General features: G+C 37.5%; 1 protein-coding gene and 2 long non-coding RNA genes across 10 annotated transcripts in view; 2 read left to right on the top strand and 1 right to left on the bottom strand.

Moving 5' to 3' along the window:
- STXBP5 (syntaxin binding protein 5) overlaps positions 1-13,942 on the top strand; it is a 116,729-nt gene extending 102,787 nt beyond the window's left edge. For 5 of the 6 annotated variants that reach the window (XM_083731830.1, XM_083731832.1, XM_083731831.1 and 2 more), the window contains 4 exons: positions 1,807-1,972; positions 3,056-3,167; positions 4,437-4,657; positions 6,392-13,942. In XM_083731830.1, coding sequence (XP_083587956.1) covers positions 1,807-1,972; positions 3,056-3,167; positions 4,437-4,657; positions 6,392-6,433 — 541 coding nt within the window. In that variant the 3' untranslated portion in view covers positions 6,434-13,942. The remainder of the gene's footprint in view (positions 1-1,806; positions 1,973-3,055; positions 3,168-4,436; positions 4,658-6,391) is intronic. The other variant, XR_014562444.1, reaches the window with a different exon arrangement.
- The window catches only part of LOC310841276, a 32,157-nt gene that overhangs the window by 4,885 nt on the left and 5,025 nt on the right, over positions 1-22,247 (bottom strand). For 2 of the 3 annotated variants that reach the window (XR_014562457.1, XR_014562458.1), the window contains 2 exons: positions 21,115-21,249; positions 3,531-3,601 (listed from right to left, as the gene is read on the bottom strand). This is a non-coding gene — a long non-coding RNA (uncharacterized lncRNA). The remainder of the gene's footprint in view (positions 1-3,530; positions 3,602-21,114; positions 21,250-22,247) is intronic. The other variant, XR_014562456.1, reaches the window with a different exon arrangement.
- On the top strand, positions 14,619-18,559 carry LOC310841278. Its single transcript, XR_014562460.1, has 2 exons — positions 14,619-14,981; positions 16,413-18,559. It is a non-coding gene; the product is annotated as an uncharacterized lncRNA (long non-coding RNA).

Raw genomic sequence — 22,247 nt, forward strand, 5'->3', positions numbered from 1 at the left:
AATCCTGTTCAAAGAAGAGTTGGTGCTTGTGACCTATAAAATAGGTTCAAGCTCATACCCTGAAGATCACCAACTCCTCTGTTTCATGATCACGAAGAATGACTAACACAATATGTTTCACAATACCCTTTGTATACTATATCTGAAAAAGTGCGGTGAAGTTTAACAATTCAGTAGACATAATTTGGCCAGCTGCTATATTTTTTCAGTATTGTAGTTTACCTTTTGAAGTGTTTTTTATTTCCAGGCAGGACTTAGCAGTGGTTCTAGTCATTATCTATAAGAAGAGACTCTGTTCTTTTTTCCCTGTGATACATCTTTTAAAAGCATCTAAGTTTAGTGATGTCTGTGGTTGGTGTTCCAACCTTGGAGTTGCTGAAGGAAATGTGTCCTAAATTAGAAGCACAACTTGGATTTTCTGTACTGTCCAGGATCTGAGAAACTTTACAGCTAGTTCTGTGTGCCCAGTGGGGCTTTGCAATTGCATTGCTCAAAAAACATCCCCCATGCTACATAGCAAACTTCTTTTGAAACTGAGGAGGCTCCAAAGTAACTTATGAGACCATGGTGTGAGGGTAGAGGGCTACTCTTCAAAAGAAAGTGGGGAATGTATCGAACAATTATGTGGCTGGAAGGCAGCTCATGATGCAGCCAAATTCTCTCTGATCCTATTCTCTCCCAAAGCCCCTTGAACAGTGGAAGCAGTGTTGTACATGGTTGCAGTATGAGAGGAAAATCATGTAAGATCAGAAGGGGAAATTCCCTCTTCACACTGTAGCCCCATACATTGTTCAGGCAGTCCCCAAACCTCTAGAGAGCGTTTTCAGGAGGCTACACTGGGGATGGCGGGAGAGAGTTTGGTTGCATGAAATGTCTTCCAGTCACACACTTCTCCTAGATGCAACTTCTAGTCACACATTTCTCCTAGATGCAACTTACATAGGAGCCAACTCCTAGGGGCAAAAGTCCTTTTGGTCCCTCAATAAAATATTTGAGGAGGCCGGACCCTAACAAAGTTAATGGGCATTGCCATTGAAATGGTGTGTGTGCATTGCAACATGTGATCGATTATGGGGGGCGGGCCTTACTTGACCCCCCCAATATTTTATTCAAGTTGGTACCCCTGCCCAAAGTAAATATAGCAACTCTTTGCATCTCACAGAGCTTTACGTGTACATTTAATAGTTAGATTCTTTGTTTGAATGTTTCTATTGTGTATAAGATATAATATCAACATCTTTTTAACAGTGATTCTTCATGCCCTATTTAAAAACACAGAATAAAATCCCAGAGAATCAAACTGGCTACCATTTTTGGAGACGTACAATGCACCAATTAGATTATATATATCTCCTTATGAAAAATAGTCAAAACAAAAAACATTCCTTCCAGTAGCACCTTAAAGACCAACTAAGTTAGTTCTTGGTATGAGCTTTCGTGTGCATGCACGTCTGAAGAAGTGTGCATGCACACGAAAGCTCATACCAAGAACTAACTTAGTTGGTCTTTAAGGTGCTACTGGAAGGAATTTTTTTTGTTTTGACTATGGCAGACCAACACGGCTACCTATCTGTAACTGGAACTTATGAAAAATAGTTTGCATACATTTATATTTTTACTCTTTCAGTTGTGGAGGACTTAGAGTAGGAGGGCTAGGAATCTGCATAAGCCTACATAGTTCTGAAAAATGTAAGCTTTTTGGGGGGGTGGGTTAAAAGGCATTTTATGCACTCTATCAAGCTTTAGAAAAGTAGATAAAGTGCTCATATCCCACCTTTAACATTTTTTCCTTTCTGTTTTCTTAAGTTTGCCAAGTTTAAGGCCGCTGTTGGATGTATATTACTTACCGCTTACCAACATGCGGATAGCCAGAACATTTTGCTTCACCAACAATGGACAAGCTTTGTACCTTGTCTCACCTACAGAAATCCAGAGAATCACCTATAGTCAAGAAACATGTGAAAATCTGCAGGTAAAGTATAAAAGATTCTTGCGTAATTATTTTTTAATGTAAAAGCATTATTTGAAGAATAGACTACTTTTTTGTTTTAATTTATAGCTGTTGTTTTGGAAGGAGAGATGAAACAAGTCCAGATGGGTTTCTCCAGCATGGAAAAGAGACCTGGGGGCAGGGAATTAGAATTGAATCAGATTATTATTTTTTAAGAAAACCTCTGTTCTCACAACCCATATACATTTAGTTGGGCTGTAGAGGTTGCACCTGATCAAATGCATACTGAAGAGATGTCTCCAGTATAGGTATCAAGTGCCCTCAAATGGTAGCAGGCAAAATCACAGCTCTAAGGCCATTTTCAGGACCCCCCCCCCCCCCCTTGTTTGCAGAACAGTTTCATTTTGCATCTTGTCTCCATCTTTCGTCCAGGCTTGTAGCTTTCTTACTTATTCCTTGTCTCTGTCAGTAGCTTTAATAGTTAGTTAGTTAGTTTGTACGTGTTCTGTTAAAAAGGGGGGGGCGGAGCCATTCCCTCTACGGTTTGAATTTTCCCATGCTTTTTCTAACTGTGCTAGAAACAGCATGGGATGTGACTGTGGAGCCTAAAATGGAGCCCTGCTGGATCTGTCTCACTTCCACAAATGGAAGGAGGATCAGCAGGTCAGGATACAACCCACTTTAAGTCAGTGCAGAAAATTGTCAGTATGTTTCTGTGTGTCTGTTGTCAGCTTAATCTTTAGTTTAATACATTCAGTAAGACCAAATGTAAAGTATTTATTTGAAGGCAGTGTATTGTAGTAAGTGAAGAACATTTAACGTTGAAGAAAGTGAGGCAGGTGCAGAGTTTAACTGCAACTCGAATTTCCATCTGAGTAAAGGTTAGATAAAGATATTGTTGCGACTTAACAACTTTTCAGTTAATCTAATGCATGCTAAATTGTTTGAAGCAAAATGATAAAATCTACAGGGGGAACTGTATGGGCACTTTGAATTCTGAAGTCAAGTGAGAATACAATGAGAGTGCATTAATAGTACTTTTGTCCTTTGTTATGAAATCCAAATAAAATTTCAGATATGACTGAAAATGATTTTTCTTTGAAGGAAATGTTGGGTGAACTCTTCACACCAGTAGAAACACCAGAAGCACCAAACAAAGGGTTCTTCAAAGGCCTATTTGGAGGTGGTGCACAATCACTTGACAGAGAGGAACTCTGTAAGTTCATTACATTTTTTAAAATAAAAGAATAGCAAATGAGTAGAATATATTTACTGAATGCAGACCCAAGTTGTAAAATGAAACACAAAAATATTAACTAGAAACTAAGATTAGTGCAATCTATTCCCTCGTATTAACTACTTGTGTATCATTGCACATACCTTCCCATTAATATGCCCATTATCTGAGTACTATCAGTTTTCTGAATTAGAGTAGAATATTAAAGATAAAACTTTTTCCCAGTCCTATGCAGAATTATTTATTAATTTATGCTCAATGGTATAGATTGTAGTCACGATACACAAGGCAGATTACAATATTAAAATGGCAGATAAAATGAATAATGGGTTGGATACTGACTTGAAATTACTGGAGTTTTGCTGGCACAGTAGAAATATTATTCCTGATGGTTACAATAAATCTAGGCTAGACTAAAATCAATAAAAACCAACAATAAAATAACATAGTGTAAAAAAATATCAATTAAGTAGCGAAGTTACATAGTTATAAAATTACAAAATGCACAAATAGCTGGTCCCTTATTCCTGGTCTAATATCTAATCCACAAGTACTTGGCAAGAACGAAAAGGCTGATGTCAACACTGAAACAGCAGTTCAAGATGAAAAGGCATCATTCTAGTTGGAGCTGTTAGGATCTGCAGTCCCACAACATCTGGAGGCCCAAAAGTTTTCCATCCTTGGTGCAAGAGAACTATCCTACCTTTGGAGTTAATTTTTAATGTAGCATCACATGATGCAATGCTGAGAGACCCACCCACTTTATAGGCCATCAAAGAACAGCAGACGTTGTGTCTGAAAAGAATATTTTATAATTTATCAATCTTTAATGGAACAGATTTTTTTAAAACAACTTAATACATCAACATAAAGAGATGTAAAACAACAAATGCAGTGAATCACAAGGCAAAATGATGCGATGACATCTCTACACATCAATTTCTGGCATTGTGTTCATTAAACCAATAGTAAGCTAAGCTGGCACTCACCTACCCAGCTATTTATAGCCTAATTTCCGTACAGATTCTCAGTTCATTGCAAACAAGAAAAGAAAAATAATTGTATCAGAATAGTTTGGTTTTTATGTTAAATATGTTATGTAATCAATCAGAAGATGCACAACACTTTATTTTCTTTTAGTTTTATCCAAAGCTTATGACATTTCTACTTTTAGTATTGAGTTCAGCTAGTTTTTTGTATGGAAGGATCCTGAATAGAATCTGGTTGATTTTCTTTTTTCATATTCAGTTGGAGAATCAGCTGCTGGAAAGGCATCAAGGAGCCTTGCCCAGCATATTCCAGGTCCTGGTGGTATTGAAGGGGTCAAAGGAGCAGCATCAGGAATAGTTTGTGAATTGGCACGAGCCAGAATAGCACTAGATGAAAGAGGACAGAAGTTGGGAGAACTGGAAGAACGAACAGCAGCCATGATGGCCAGTGCCGATTCTTTCTCAAAGCATGCGCATGACGTAAGTAAAGTGTCAACATGGTTCCTAACTATGGGTATGGGAAAGATTATGGAATAAAGAATGGAGATTTACAGCCTGTTATACACTTAAGGAAAATCTTTTGAAAATGTTTTACAGGTGGTATATAACTCCCAGAAAACTATCCAAAATGTATAAAACAAGATCTAATATGTGCTGGAGGTGTAAACAGGCAGAAGGGACACTGTTTCATATGTGGTGGGGTGGCAAAAAAATTAAGATTTTTTGGAATATTATATATGAGGAATTGAAAAAAATGTTTAAGCAAACTTTCATAAAGAAACCAGAAGCCTTCCTCTTGGGCACTTTAGCTTCAGATATTCCAAATGTTAAAAAAGAGAATATTCTTATATGCTACAATAGCAGCAAGAATATTAATTGCCAGGAATTGGAAAGGAGAATTAGTACCAACAAAAGAGGAATGGCAGGATAAATTATTTGAATATCTCGAACTGGCAAAAATGACGGAGACAGTTAGGAGACAGCCAAACCCAAAGTTCAAAAAGGAGTGGGAAATTTAGAAAGAATATTTTTTAAAAACCAACAACAGTGCCCTCAAGTTAAAACCTGGACATGCTTTGATTAATTTTCACAAACCACAATATGGATTATAAGTATAGTATTCAGATAACAGAAAAAACGGCAAAATGATTAAAGAAGCAGTTTATTAAACAAATAAGAAAGACCTGCTTTGAGGAAGACGGAAGTCTATTGGGGAAGATAAGGAACTGGGAATTAAGAACATGGTGGCATAAGTTCTTTCGTAAGAACATGTGGATTTATGGAAGGATGGATATTTTTTTGTTATTTTATCATTTTTGTTAATTTGTGTGTGTGTGTGTGTGTGTGTGTGTGTGTGTTAAGAAAACTAATAAAAAGCATATTTTAAAAAAGTAAGACATTTAGCGCTTTCACTCATACACTGGGTGAGTGACCCTTTCACTAGACAAAGTGAGGTGGCAGTCACAGGTGAGAGATGCTGACAGGCAGGGAGCAGCAACAAGGTGTTGAAGGACAGGGCTGTGTGTGTCATAGCTTGTGTTCCATAAGCTAATCTCCTGCTCTCCAGGTGCAGTGGAAGACACTGCCAATGACCAGGTTTTATGTAAGATTAAATTCTTAGGTTAGATTGCCAGGAATGGGGGAAGTTGGTGCCATCTTGTATCACTGGGCGATAGCTGGTTTTCAACAATATATCACTAGCTAAACATCACAATGTCTGAAATTAGGATGGAGCTATGTAGAGGCACTGACTGGCTTCATGGTTTTTCCCATATTGTGATTTTTGCATAGCATACACACACATACATAATGATTCACAATAAATTCCCAGGTCAAAAATTAGTAAACTGTTATCATGATAATGGACTTCAAACTGGTTTTGGACAGTATTATATATTACCCAGCCTTAATCTTGTGCTTCACCTCAGGCAGCAAAATACTTTAGGCTCGTTCTGCTTTCACACCAGAATCCAGCAGTATGGGAACTAAAATTTATTGTCACAGGCAGATGATAAGAAGGCTTATTCATGCACAACTTCTATCCACTTGTTCATGTACCTCTGATCTCCTTAATCATTTAGTTATTCATCTCCTTTACTTAATAGGCAATTCTCTATTCTTAGAATTCCCTCCTTACACCAACTTCAAAAGTGAACTGTACAGTGTACCATACCATATGCATAACTATGTTGTGTTCCTCTGTTTCATTTTTAGATGATGTTGAAATGCAAAGATAAGAAATGGTACCAGTTCTGACAACGCATTCCCAAATGCATCTATATAACTTTACCTTGAAGAAAAATCTCCTTTTCATTAACTTCTGCAGGACCAGCGGAAGTGCAAGGGTGTCAGCCAATGGATACTGATCTTTCCTAGCACAAATCACACACTGTTTTACCTCAGTCATGCAGCTTTAACTGAGGGTCATTATATTTAAAACTGGCACCCACACAGTGTGTGTGTGTCTTTACCTGTGGGCTGACTAGGAGCTTGGGAACAGTCAACAAGAGAAGACATGGACAAAAAGGAAACTTTGGTATCAGATGAGCAGGGGCAATGCAGGATCTATCCTGTGTTAATATTTCATATGCCAAAAGTTTTTGTGCTATTGTTGTTGCTGCCAGTGTTTCATCCTCCTGTAGGAGGCTGCAATAAATCAGGGGTCCAAGAGCTAGAATAAAGTTGTTCATCTTAGGGGACTACTAGTAGCTGATCTATACCTTCCCTCCTTAGAGCACGCCATTATAGCTGTTACTAGAAATGACTTGATGCCACCAATTTTCTGATCTGACAAAAGAAGTATGCGAGCTCCATTCTGAATCTATACATAGTTAACATGCACATAGTATCTTCTTGGACCCCTGATCTAGTATTCTTGTATTTGCATCACCATACTGTGGCTGTGTTTGGATGTCATTATACCATAGCTTAGTGTGACAGAAATGAAAAGCAGCAAGCATTTGGGCTCTTGCACTCTCTCTCTCTCTCTCTCTCTCTCTCTCTCTCTCTCTCTCTCTTTCTTTGTTGTAGCTACAAGGAGGTCATTGGAAGCTTTTGATTAACCGTAGCTTGTTGATTTTATCTGAACCTGACATAATGTGGTTAATTTTCAGTATGGTTTCTTTGAAACATACTTTCAAACATATTTTCAAACCATAGATTATAAAGCTGGCCTGTTTTGATGAACCATTGTTACACTTAACCATGGTTTAAGGTTTGGACCTGACACAATATAGTTAATCCAAAACAAAGCAAAAGCTTCGGAACTTCTCGCAGCCACACCAGAAGAAAAAAGATGACACGTGAGGCTTGCTGCAGCTCATTCCCATCACAACAAACTGTGACTTAGCATGACGTCTGAACACAGCCCATGTCAAGTGCAAAGCAAGAGAAGTTTTTTTGCATTGTAAAAAAAAAGTGATTCAACTGCACATCATGCTGAAAGTTTTCATTTGGCTGTGTAGTGTAGCTGAAAGTTTTCATTTGGCTGTGTAGTGTAAAAAGTAAAAAAAAAAGTCTACCACAATGAGGGGGAAAATGTCATCTTTCAGTCAACCCTACCTTTTTTATTTTCCTGAAAATACAGTTAGTCGATTTATAAAATATTTGTAATTGGTTTTGAGTTTAATTCATGCTGTACATCTTCTTTTGTGTGTTTAAGAGAATGTATTAGTGCAGGCACTTAAACAGGATCTATCAGATACGTAGCTAGCTTATATGCCCAATCAGACTTAACTACCCGGTGAAATAGTCCTTAGTTCAAGCAGTGTTGAACTCTGGGATACAACTTGATGGCTAATAGCAATCATTTTTATTACTTGCATTAGATTAAAACGGTTCTTGGGTTTTTCCTAATACAATTCAAAGAACCTGTTAGCAAGTTAAAAAAAAAAAGCAGCAAAGAAGCTGTCTCCAGAATTTCAAGCACATTTACTTGGGAGCAAGTACCGTTGATTTGAATTGACTTTTCCTCCATGTAAGTGTTCTTAAGTTCACTGTATGAATTGCCGAGTGACATTAAAGTCAGAATGGATTGTTTCCAAAACTTGGCGTTTAATATATGAATATTTTACCACTTTAGCAACTGGTAGATTCCTACTTTGATTTGTATAAAAGGAGGGATTTAAGATGTGCCAAATTGAAGCAGTATATTTTAGCTAATGAAGGTTGCACCAAAGCCATAGTGTAATAAGAGTATATGAATTTATTTTAAAAAAAAATTATGAAAATGCATAAATAATAATCTTAGTCATGTTGGAAGCTGGAAATAGTATGAATTTGTGATAATTTGCAAGCAGCCTGAACTAGTTGAGGCTCTCTTACAGACAGAGCCAGAGGTTTTGGTTTTTATTTTCCTAAACTTGGTGGTGCTGTGCACATGTTGAATGGGTTGTCTTTAACTTCTAACATTGTGAACATAGACTGCAGTTTGAGCCAAAACAAAATTCACTAGTGTGGGTTCAGCATTGGCATTTAAAAATTGTGTTCCCCGTTCGTTCCCTAAATGTAATGTGCACTCCAGGTTGAAAAAGTTACTGGCTGGTCCTGCATAGTGTGTTTTGCTATATATAGACTTGCCTCTAAGTAAATGTGATTAAGATAAGGTTATAACCCTTTAAATTTGATTCAACTAAATCGCTGCAGCATGTTGGTTGCAACCAAAGGTTACTTGGGGGTGGGAAACTCTATAATCTGGAAGAATGTTTGAATTTGTGTTTCAGATTGGGGCTGCTGGATGGTGTGTTTTAGTACTGTACTTATACCAGCTTTTTGTCTCCCTGCAGTGCAGCTTTGGGTAGAGTGCCATGATATTCAAATGTCCATATGAGAAGCAGATTCAGTTCTTTCCGTAACCACACAGTGCTCTAAGTCTAAGCCTACAGAAGTGATTTTGGGCAGCAGCCAATCCTCTACAGCAAATATTTGAGTCAAAACTAAAACAACTTGTTTAGGGACTAGTTATTCACTTTTTCATTCTGCTGCCTGGAAACAGATTTTCTGTTTTAAACAAATTACTTTATTTGCATTTAGCTATATGTGAAAACACTGAGAAAAATCAATAAATCAAATAATAAAAAAATTGTTAAGTGATGTGGACATTCAGACGTAAACAGTAGTAACTGTTCGTTATGATAACTTCTCTGTGCATTAGAATATTTTTTTTTAATGTTAAATTCTGTCTTGTATACAAATGGCATGATCCAGCCTTAGATAAGCACTTTTAAACCCCACTGATTTCGTGGAGATACATACCTTACTGATTTCTCACAGCTAATCTTCATATGGATTGGGTCAAATATGTATTTTGTATTTGGAGTCAGAAGCACAAAACGTAATAATGAACCTAACATAACATTGGTTTATTTTTTTAAAAGGCGGAAGTCTGTCTTTCCATACAAATTAAAATTATAGTGAATAATTACTTTTGACCACTATAGAAAACGCCCAGAGCAAGATAACTCTATAGTAAATGAAGATTTACTGCTATCCACATTCCTTTGCAGAAAATCCCCAAAGTGGTACACTCCTTGTGAAGCTGAATTATTTGAGGGAAGATCTGTAGCTTTCTGAGCAGCAAAGTTTTGACACAGGAAATGAAGAATAAGGAAGTTCATACTAGCACAAAGAATAGCATAGTATCTATTATAATGTGTATGTGTTCTCACATTTTATACCATAAATAAAATAATTTGCTTTTTTTAAAAAAATGCAGAAATTAAATAGTAGCAAATTGTTGGGCTGTTTGTCTAGTCTGGGCAATTCAGTAATGTTTGTCAATCTCACTGCAGCAAGATGTACGAATAGGGAAATTTACTTTGTATAGAGTTTCTTTGGCATAATTTGAATTTGATTGTTTGATCAAATTATCAAATAAGGCTGTGTACAGATAACTTTTAGATACTGGGAGGCAGTAGTGTAGAGCTGCTGTTGGCCATGGTAAACACATGTTCATTATTTTATTTTATTTTTTAGGCCTCCCATAGTTTCTGGTTAAACTGATACTGGAAGTTTTTTTGTAGTGTTGTGCTGAATTTTCTCAGGGTTTGAATTTTGACTTGAAAAGGGGAATAGAGGTGGGAGATGAAGTTCGCTGAAAGGGTCTCCCATCTTTTTCATGCCAGTTTGATGCTGTTCAGTACACCAAAACATTACTACTGGAATATGATTTTTTTATTTAACTTGATTTCTTCTTAGAAATTAATGATATCATGTTGCTATACAGATTTGGCTAGGAGAACTTTTCCCATAAGATTTGTTTCCTTCTGGTTACATAAGGTCCCGAAAGTTTGGTTTCCCTTTCAATTCCACAGAAGTAATTTTTAATGGTGCTGAAGCGGCAGTTAATAGTGGCTGTTGCAAGAAACTTTTAAAAAGGTACTGTGGAGGGGGAAACTGAAGAGGATTGTCTAAAAATTGGCAAGATGTGGAAACATGTTTTGTGGCAAGATAAAAAAAAACTCATGAAATGTGCATATTTCAATTTAGCCCCCCCCCCCCCCTTCAAGTTATATCCAGCACTGCTGCAATAGGTAATGAAGTGCATTTTGGCAAACTGTTGTAGATACCTATTGGCTATTGACCATAATTTCACAGACACACATGTACATTCTCTTGATTTCTAGATTGCTCTTGGACTTAGTAAAAGTTTATATTTTAGTATATCAAAGCATGGAGTCCACACCAAGCACTCATAGAACCTTTTTAAAAGGGGAGTACAGTTTTCCTTCAGAGTAAAAGACCTACTTGTGAATGTGACTAGAGGAAGCTGCTGCACTTAGGAACTACAAAAATAAAGAAGAGACTCTGCCCAAGCAAGGCTCCTTCTCCAATTACCATTTGTACAATTATCAAGCTGCTGATGCTGGGTCGGGGCTCATGCCACATTAGCTGGGTTAATTTGCTGCCAGTGCTACAGAGGAATGAGCATCTAAACTCAGCCTAAACTTTTTTTATATATGACTAAAATGCAAACAAACTGCTGCTACTTGTCTTTCGTGTAATGTTACTGTGTTTAATTATAATTAAACTAAAGACATGTTTCTTTAGGAAGAAAACTGCCAAATTGTAACTTCTGAATGTTACTTCATGTAAATAATTGCGTGTATTCCAAGCAAGTCTGAAAGTGTGACACCATCAATATTCATTACATTACAGTACAGTAGGTATAAAGTTAGTCAGCTGATTTCCATCTGCACTTGTATGGTTTTGTTATACATTTTTGCTCAAGGCCTCCCTCATCTGACAAATACTACATTAGAAAGCTATAGCCAAAGGTGATTTTTGATGCAGTGATGTTTTCTTTTTGCTTTCTATAGCACTGATCTAATCTGAACCGTAAACTTGAATTTCTTTTCCCTGCACCTTAAGTAATGCAACTTTGAGTACTTAAATCCTTTCATGTACATCTGAGTCTTGAATTCACTTATCTGTACATAAATTAGTTTGGAAAGTTATTTCTGTACACAAACAGCTTTGCACCCTTTGCATGGACAAATTCTTTTATGGGCAGGGACCTCCATGCCCATAAAGGAAGAGGATCTGTGAGAATTAAGACTGCATACAGGGACCTGCTTCCTCATTTGAAATAAACAGGCAAGTTGTCACAGGTGCTAGAGTTCCAGTGCTAGATTTGGAAGATTCATAAGAACGATAGACAATTTCTCTGAATATTTTCTTTATTTCTAAATTACTGAAACACTTTCAGATTTGTTTAATAATTACACAAAACTGCAATCTTGTTCACAAATAATATGTGCTTTGGTTCTATGGATATGAGTGAGAGTTAAGCACAGGTAACCATGGCTGGATTGCAGCCACAGCGATATTTATACATTATGCTATAAGAATATAGTTTGTTACCAAATTAAAATATATGCTCTATCTTTTAATTTTAAAAAAACCTTATGTTAAGTTTGTCAAAGAACTTAATGTATATATATTATGCATACAATTAAGCTTATAATAAGAAATAAATTCATCTCATATCGAGATAACAGTAACAAATTAACCCATCTTGATTAATTAGAAATACTCTAGAGTTACTAGCTTAAAATAAACCTATAGTTTAATCTAAAAAGAACTGCTACAAGAAGAAAGTATACACACACACACACACACACACACACACACACCTCAGTTGTAGAACTGTTTGAAATAGCTGCAGCTTGCTGATGGACATTTATCATAACTCTTCTTTTTCATGAGTATATATAAAATTCTAGATTTTCAGGTATTTTCTTCAGCCTTTTAAAATTTCCAAAAATTAAAAGTGGATTCCATGTATTTTTGTCAATTAAAGCTTTCCTTTTGTATTTTGAAGTTCTGGTTTCTGCATATATTTTATACTCATTGATTGTTACTTGTCCTCAGAATGTTTTTTAAAGTGCATATTCCTGTGGTTGGTGAACCATCCTATTTGTTAGTGCTCTGATGCATACAGATAAGAATATGACTGCACTTGTAGTGTAGTTGTGGTGTGCCCAATGATTGAAAATGCTCATTGTTTGCCTTTGTTTACTGTACAAATTCTCAGCTGCACTTGCTCCCACAGTCTAGATATTTATCTGTGAAGTATTGTGAATTCTTTCCCCCTGTGAATGTTAGTGACATTACTGCCAAACGAAATAAATAAAGATCCTGTTTGAATGAATTTTATAGTTGGGGGTGGTGGGCGGTAAACAAAGCTAAATGTCCAGTATATGTGAATTATCTGAATTTTTAACATTGTTTAACATGCATTGAGAATCAAACCAAGAAAAGTGCATGGCTACTACTATACATGTTTCCTATATAAATCATGTTTGTTTCAAGTTCACAGATGAGTGTAGTTTTTAATTTTAAAACTAATTTGAGATATAGTTTTGATTATAGAAATCAAAGATGCAACTAAATAAGTATTAGCATTTTTTGATAAAGCACTTAGGAAATTGATCTTTCTAAACTTCAAGCGACTGCAGTTTCTTCTTGACCACTACATTTTTTAAAAATATGAACAAGTTTTGATTTTTTGATGAAATCATGGCATCATCCATGGAGCTGCTATTTGATATTGGCTAATACAAAATGGGGAAACTGTTAAGTGTTAACAACCCTTTCAAAATTTGTAAATAAATTGTACTCATTTTACTTTAAACTCATACACCACTATTCATATTGGTTACACCTAGGAGGAGCGGCTTCTGGTTATGCTACTGTTTCATTATGCAAGCATCATTGCAGGGGTGGGGTGGGAGTTCAGGGGGATGAAGAACATCAATAAATGTTTCTCACATTACTCATTGGATAAGCATGCTTGATATAGAACTTCTAGCTTATATGTATCTTAGTCTCTGTGCATTGTGTCTTTTTTGTTTTTAATTTATTCCTCACTTCCACTTGTTAATTTCAGTCTTGCGGAGCCCCACTACGTGTTCTGAAGATGAAAATGGGAAATGCATCTTAGGATAGGGTTGCAAATTCATCTGTCTACCAATATAGTTTTGTATGAACTCCAATCCATACCATTACAAATGGAAATGTTAGACTGCATAGTTATTTTACTTTATGTACTTGATCCTAAAGTATGTCATTACAAACATTAAAATTAAGTATGGGATATTTTTGTAAATAAAAAAAACCTGTGCAGCTGGTATTTTAAAAGGAAAATGTACTATACATTAATGTTTCAGAAAATACTGTTCATATGTGTATATGAATGTGTCATTATGCTGAAGGGCTCTGAATGGGCAAAATAAACTATTCAAATCTCTCCTGAAACAAAACAAACCTAGTTTTTGTTTCATGTAATCATTTTCCCTCTTGATGCAGTCCATGCTTGAGGGTATTTCTTACTGTTGGAAGAAATGCAAATGTTCCTTCAGGATTTTCCTATATTCATCATCTTAGATGTGTTTAATTTGTACTTTGAAAATCTATCTGATTTTCACTTTCATTGATTTTGCTGGTGATTATGTGCCAGATCTCTGTAAGAAGCTGTTGTGTCTTCTAGCAATAAAGAGAAACATGATGGTCAGGGAAATCTCTTTCCCACCATGCATAGCTCCATGCTTTATACTATAATGTTAAGCAAACTTCAGGACTTGTTCTGTGTTATATGAATTGGAAGATAAAATTTATTATTCCATGAATGATAATGTGCTTTGATGTATAAAAGTTAAAGGACTGCTGCCTCTGCCTGAGTAAATCCTATAATTTCCCACCTTCTGTTTGTGCCCCCTCCTTAGTGATTATGGCCCAGATTGCATGTAATGCTAAGCCAAACCATGACTCAGCGCAAATGTGCAGGTTCACAGAGCAGACTGTCTAATGTGTTTCACCCCTGGCCCTGCTACTGTCATGTGACCCAGGCTAAGCCATGGTTTGTCTTAGTTATGTGCAAACCCACACTTGTGATTTTCTCTCCCCCCCCCCCGCCCTGAAAAACCACAAGCACTAAGGGGGGGGGGGCTTTTTTGCAGCTTGTGGTTTGTTGAGTGTGACAGACCACAAGACTGGGTTTGATTGTAATGCTAAGCCAAATCATGATTTACATCCTGGTAGCATGGCAGCAGCAAGCCCAGGGGAGGAACATGTTCATTCTGGAAACCCACACATTAACTTGTTCACAGTAAGGGATGGTTAGGCTTCCTGTTACATGTGAATTGGGTCATTGCCTATGTAGGGGTATAGCTGACTCTCAATTCTTCAAATAATGGTTTATAGCAGTCATGTTGTTTGATTTATCACACAGGAAAGATGCTTGAGATGACCTCAGCATTTTCAGAAGATGACCACCTTCAGACACAACCTGCCTCTGATTTACCAGGTGCTTGAAACACACAGTGGATAGTCATTATTTTCATAACCTGCTTATCAGATTCTGGGTGCATTGGCTTGATTACTGTTAGAATTTTAGACTAAATTGAGATTTAATTTGGTAACTCTTGAATATTTTAATAGGATGGGTTATAAGTGTCTACAGTGTAATTAATGAATTAACAGTTTTATAACAGGAAAAGATTGTGGAAAAATTTAATCCATACATAGCTGGTAAAATGCTCAGTGCTGCATACATTAAAATCAATCCAGTTAAATTTGCACAATAACTTTGGTTTATCCGTACATAGCTTTAGAAAGTACTATGCACACCTGCACTCAAGACCAATATGTTCTTGTAAATATTGCTAGGAGTGTACTAAAAATATCTAGAACAATTAATTTTCAACTATCTTGATAATTTTGGAGTCCAACCACTATCTTTACTTGGAAGTAAACCCTCTTGTTGAACAGGGTGTTTACACAAGTAAAGTTTCATAGTATTGCAGTCTTACCAGTGTATGCATTTTCTGCCTTTGAGAATCAGGTTGGAGCCTGCCAAAGAACAGAACAGCACTAGGTCTTAGGCAGAGTATCCTCAGAGTTGTTACCTGATCAGATGGGACTTCAGAAACCCCATCTATCACAAGAAGTCATGGCTCTTTCCTAGTATCAGCATCATCTTACTATTTAGATTCAATTGCAATCTGTTCTCCATGATATGTGACTAATCTGCAGGTGCTGGTGGTTCATGCCAGAGATAGCTGCTGCTTCTGCATGCTTAGTTAAACTTAAGGCTGGCATCCACCCTAAACCATAAATGAGCCCTGCAAACAGTGTCACATTGATGTAAGATTGCATTGATGATATGGCGAGTATTGCAATGCTTAGTGTTAACTATCAATGATATAACAGCCTCCCTACTTCTCAGCCTTTAATTTCTAGTACTGTATACAAAAAAGACCTAATCAAGGTGGCACACAAAAATTAACTGTATCAAAATAAGTTAATGTGTCTCAGTCAATATGAACGATCTGTTTTTTTGCCACAGGAATTCGGTACTTTGAATAGGAGTATTCCTCTCTTTGAACCTCACTTTGGTTTCCAAAGGTGCATGGCAGCTGTCAATGGGGGAAAAATGGCTGTGACTCCCTAAAATAGGGGGGTGGAGGTTCCCCTCCCCCAGCTATGGAACATGGTGGGCAGTGGGCTCCTCCCCCCCCAGCCATTTTTTATGGTGCCATGCAGCTCATGCAGTATTGTATATAGACGCAGCACTGTGGGACTAATAAATGCCGCCCGCTCAAAGTAGATATTTCTGTAAATATAAGCTTGTGTAGACAATAAACCAAACATTAACAAAATGATATAATTGCCACTGAAAACTGCACCTGTATATTATAGGTTCTAAATGAGGGTCTCTTTACCAAATTTTATGCAGGTGTCAATGGGGGGAGAAATTGATGGGAAAGGGGGTTACAGAAAAAGAGAAGTGGAGGCCCTGCCTCATAGGCAAATTACCTGTTGCCTTCCAAATGCTGTTCTTCTACAACTCCCATCAGCCTTTGGAAGGCTTGCCAATGGTCAGAGATTTTAGGTCTTGTAGTTCAACATCTAGAGGGCCACAGATTAGACACCCTTGTTCTGCCTACTTTTGTGTCCTGCATCCTCACTTGACTTTGCTCTTGTCTACTGCCAGGATGTGACCTCTAACAATTCTCCCCAAGTTAATGCACCCCTTGAAAGGAAAATAAATGCTTCTCACCACTCTTCTGTGTGTCTGTAGTAACATTGGCCCCAGACATTTTGTAGCCCCACACTGTGGTTGGGGGTATTTAGTGCACAGTATAGTTTATAAACATAGAATTTTTCAGTTTTCTCATTTTCAGGCATTACTGCAGTGAGCTGGAGCTCAGGACAAATGAAAGCTATTTTTAGTGGCAACCACATTGCTATAAGGCTGGTAATATTTATATTTGTCATTTAGACTCAGTTCATCAAAGAAGCTGGTAAGCAAAAGACAAAAGGCATTTCTGGAAGCTGGTAAGAGACAATTTAGAATCCCAGAACTAACTGGAATAATAAAGGAATCTAAAGGCAGAGCTGCTAACTGCGGGGTATAGGGATTGTAGAATCATAGAATTGTAGAGTTGGAAGGTACCCCGAGGGTCATCTAGCCCAACCACCTGCAATGCAAGAATCTCAACTACATCATACAGATGACCATCCAACCTCTGCTGAAAAACCTCCAAGGAAGGAGAGGCCACCAGCTCTTACGCAAGTCTGTTCCACTGTTGAACAGCTCTTAGTATCAGAAAGTTCTTCCTAATGTTTAGCTAGAACCTCCTTTATTGTAACTTGAAACCATTGGTTTGGGTCCTACCCTCCAGAGCAGGAGAAAACAAGCTACTTCCATTCGACAGCCCTTTAGATATTTGAGGATATGACAACTATCTCCTCTCACTCTCCTCTTTACCAGCCTAAACTTACCCAATTCCCTCAAATGTTCCATTGGCTGCTCTCCTCGGCACACACTGCAGCTTGTCAGTATCTTCCTTAAATTGTGAACTGGACACAGTACTCAAGGTGTGGTCAAAGCAGAGCGATTCAATTTCCTTGATCAGGGCACTATACTGATGCAGCCTAGAATAGCATTAGCCTTTTTTTTGCTGCTGCATCATACTGTTGACTCAAGTTACACTTGTGGGTCTGCTAAGACCCCATATCCTTTTCACATATATTACTGGCAATCCAAGTCTCCCTCATCTTATATTTGTGCAGCTGGTTCTTCCTGTCTTAGGTGTAGATTAAATAAACATGTAGCAGGCCCCAAGCTAGCAGGGACCTTACTATTTAAAAAAAATGAAAGCTAAGTCAATCACATTTATAAATAAAACTAAAAGACAAATCATGGAAGCACCATTCTTAAGCTGCAGATACTGCTGTTGCTAAGCATGCATAATAACTTAAGCTGCTTAGCATTCCTTCCTCTGATTACCTGGGAATCAGAAGGGCAGCATCCTAAGGCAGCAGGGGGAAAAACAAGAGAAGCTCATTGTTGCTGCTAGCCCATGGGTAGGCAAACTAAGGCCCGGGGGCTGGATCTGGCCCAATCACCTTCTAAATCCGGCCTGCAGACGGTCCGGGAGTCGGCGTGTTTTTACATGAGTAGAATGTGTCCTTTTATTTAAAATGCATCTCTGGGTTATTTGTGGGGGCATAGGAATTCATTCATTTTTATTTTTTCAAAATATAGTCTGCCCCCCCCCCACAAGTTCTGAGGGACAGTGGACCGGCCCCCTGCTGAAAAAGTTTGCTGACCCCTGTGCTAGCCTGATGCTGGATGCAGGAGTAGAGTCAGCTCTGTGTATTGGAGTGTTTTTTTTAAAGTACTTTCCACATTATTTCATTCATCCCTCCCCAAGTATGCTATCTTGGCTAGCTTAGGTATGTTTTATTCAAAGATAACAAACTTTAAACAAATGAGGCTTCCTTCCTACTGAAAAAAAAAAGTACTACTGGTCTTCATGTCTTTACTGGCTATATATATTTTTTAATATACAGTAACCATAAAACAAAAATATAAAATGAATCCTAAAATACTAAAAGAATCCACAAATACAATAACCAAATACCATGCAGCTACAGCAAGTTAAAATTCCTATAGATTGTACTTTTACTCAAGGATACCTTGGGCATAGCTGTCAACTTTTCCCTTTTCTTGCGAGGAATCCTACTCGGAATAAGGGAATTTCCCTTTAAAAAAGGGAAACGTCGACAGCTATGACTTTGGGTGTTGCTGAGAGTTGTGAAACTGCACATAACTTTGAGTATATGTTGCTCCTTGTTGTATATTTGTAAGTAGCATTTCCTCCCAGGAGCTCACGGCTGTGTACATTGCCTTCCATTCTCTGTTTTTATCTTCACAACAGCCCTGTGAGGTAGGCTAGGCAAAGGGTTTGTGAGTCAGACTCCAAAACTGTGAAACTGAGTATCTTGCTTGTTTATAAGGGTTGCCAAACAGTTTTTGTTTAACTATTTAACTATTTAGCTGTAAATATCAGGACTATGAAACGTGGCATTTAAAACAAGAGGGACTGGTTTCTGGCTTTGTTCATGATTATTTTTTATTTACATAAGTGGTGATATCTACTTGTATTTTGCCTTTCCACCCAGGAGCTTAAGAATGTGTACATTATCTTCCCCTCCCTCCTTTTATATTTGCAACAGCCCTGTGAGTTAGGTTAGGTTAAGTTAATATATCTACACAAGCAACAGTTCTGACCAATAAATTAGTGAAGGAGATTGGGAGGGGCAATACACATACAGTATACTGGGCCCAGGAAATTCTGTTAGTGAACCTAACAATACCTATTTAGATTGGCTGTTTTGTCCATACTTGGATGTGAACTTCCCATAATTGCTGTTTACCACGAGCTTTACAGCCCAGTTATCTCAGTATCTATTCATGTGATCTCAAGGCTTTCTCTTTTCATTTGTCTTTCCTTTCTATCTTGCCCAGCTTTCTGTTTGATTATATACAATCATATCTGATTATTATGAAATAGAGTTTAATATATAGTGGTACCTCGGGTTAAGAACTTAATTCGTTCCAGAGGTCTGTTCTTAACCTGAAATGGTTCTTAACCTGAGGCATGCTTTCACTAATGGGGCCTCCTGCTGCCGCTGCGTGTGATTTCCGTTCTTATTCTGGGACAGAGTTCTTTACCTGGAGCAACCACTCCCTGGTTAGCAGAGTTTGTAACCCTGGGTACCACTGTAATTAATGTCAAACAAATCCTCCAATTCATATTTTTTGCCACAGGGTGGCAGCCCTACCTAACCATCATCAACAACATTATTGTTCCTGGTGAGGAATTTACTTTCCTTATAGAGGACATTACATGTCCTACTTGCTTACATCAAACAATTCAAAAGCACTACTCTAAAATTTAAATTATAATATACAACTTGGCTAGTGGAATGATAATAGTGAACTAGATAACATGAGAGTTACACACTGAGATGTTAAGTAAGCTGCAAGTACCTAATTGCATCCCAAACCTTTCACAGCTCTGTATGTCAATATCACTACTTCAAATTGGTCTCAGAAGCAAACAGGAAGCCATTCCAGATCATAAAGAATAATGCCACTTAATAATTGGGAAGCAGCATTTTGCAATACTTGTCTTTTCCAAACAATCTCCAACAGCAGCCTTATGTACTGTACAGCACATTACAGTAGTTCAGGCTTAAGCTTCAGGTGGTTCAGTAGTTCAGGCTTAAGCTTCAGGTGGTTGTTTTTGAAAACGTACTTTGGAGACTAAACTCAGTGAAGATTGGGCTGTGCATTTAAGAACTGGAAACGGTCACATGAAAATTAGCAGTGGCTAGGAGGTGAATCTTAGTATCAGCAACCCCATATTCCTATGTGGTCTATAAAATCAATACTATGTGCTGGAAAGAATTATTCTCTTCTTATGCCTTAGCTGAACTTTGCAGCAGACATATATGAAGAGTTGCTCCTGGGGCTGTTGACTGGCTAGTTTCTCACTCTCAGAGAGTGAGAAAAAATGTTTATACTGAAGGGATTATGATATATGGCTGGTAAATAGAATACCATAAACATATCTGTCCAATTTCTGCCATAAACATTTTTGTTTCACAGACAAATATAAAATAGGGCTTTCAATTTCATAGTAGAAGTTCTTGCTCTTTTTAGAGCAATGCATTGATTTAATAAACAACAAATATTGTTGAAAGAAGTACTTTTTGAAAAATAGATTTGCAGGTACTGTTGGGTTTTTTTGTGCCACTTCATTGAGTTGAATTTTATCTTTTAAAAAAAATACATGGGTGGTAATTATCTAGAATGATTTCTAGAATGATGTGATAGATAATAGAGTGCATTATATGGTTTTTAATAGAAGGGGGAGGGGGAGAAATAATTTATTTGGGGCTATGAAAGTTTTGATTTGCAAAAGCTTAACTGAATACCACGTTTTCTGTTAAATGCAGTAACTAAGAAGTAACGCCAATGGTAATTTATCTAAATTGCTATTACAGGTTGGTATCTCTTACAACCCAAACATCACTATCCCCCTAGCTCTCTGACAATAAAACTTGTTCGTCTGTCATCATACCTTATGTAGCTCATGAAAATTCTCCTGTGGATGTCACTCACTCTTTAACCCCTTTCGCTTTTCATATGTCTTCAGAGTTCCATTATGCAACTGGTGTTAATTAGATAGTGTTGTCAAATTATGCCACACACTTTTCTGAAATTTAAAAGCATCTAATTCGTTAGGATAGAGGTTATATGACATTTTCATTAATAGATGTAAACAGTGCTTGAATGTACAGCACTATGCCTATTAAAAATCTGCTGAAAATCTAGATTTCTATTTCATAGTTGCCCCCACAGCCATGTAGTAGAACTGCAATATTTTCCTCTGTATTTTTAAAAGATCATCCTAACTGGCTTACAGAGTAAAGCTACTATATTTTCCCTTCTCACCTTTCAGTGTTTACAACCACTGGCCTTTAAATTACCTTTTCTACTCACAGACAATACTGTGGAGTCATCTACAGCAGTGTACACTGCAAATACTTGAGGGGGAAAACATAAGCAATATAGAGAGCAGTTTAGTTTTGACAGGTCTTCAGTTTAAGTAGAATATAAAACAGCTTAGGGGGATTTAATAACTAACATTTGCTCAGGTGAAGAATGCCTTTTACTCTACATTGCTTCATTGCTGTGTATTATGAGACAATATAAAGTTGCGAAGTGGATACAGATAGGGTGTGGGTGTGGTCCAGAGCCCATCTGGGCATAAGCACAGACTCTGGTACAGGGACAAGGGCTTCCCCCGCCATCAGTCAAGATACGGAATTGTAAGCCAGGGACTTCAGGTGGCATGCTTGTGACCATTATCTAGGGCGAGAACCAGGCAGGAAAAGTATTATAGTGGCATTATTGTCTTCTGTCTGACAGCATGTGATGAGCCTACTACTGTGCCTTAGTTTATTATCTGTGGCTGTAATCTCCCAGTTGCATATAGTGTTACCAGAAGAAGCTGTGGCATAGCAACCCTGCAGCGGACCTTTTTTAAGAGATTGCCCAAAGTTGTTGAGCTGTTTTTAGGAGACCGGCCAAAGTCGTTTCAGCTTTTTTGGGCAATATCTCCTTGAGGGATAGGCAATGGCTCTGCTACCCTGTAACACCCATGTCGCCCAGCAACTGCCATGCTGCCTGGAGCGCCTCACCCCTCTCTAT

This window comes from Podarcis gaigeae, assembly GCF_964106915.1.
Source record: "Podarcis gaigeae genome assembly, chromosome: 3".
Lineage (NCBI taxonomy): Eukaryota > Metazoa > Chordata > Lepidosauria > Squamata > Lacertidae > Podarcis > Podarcis gaigeae.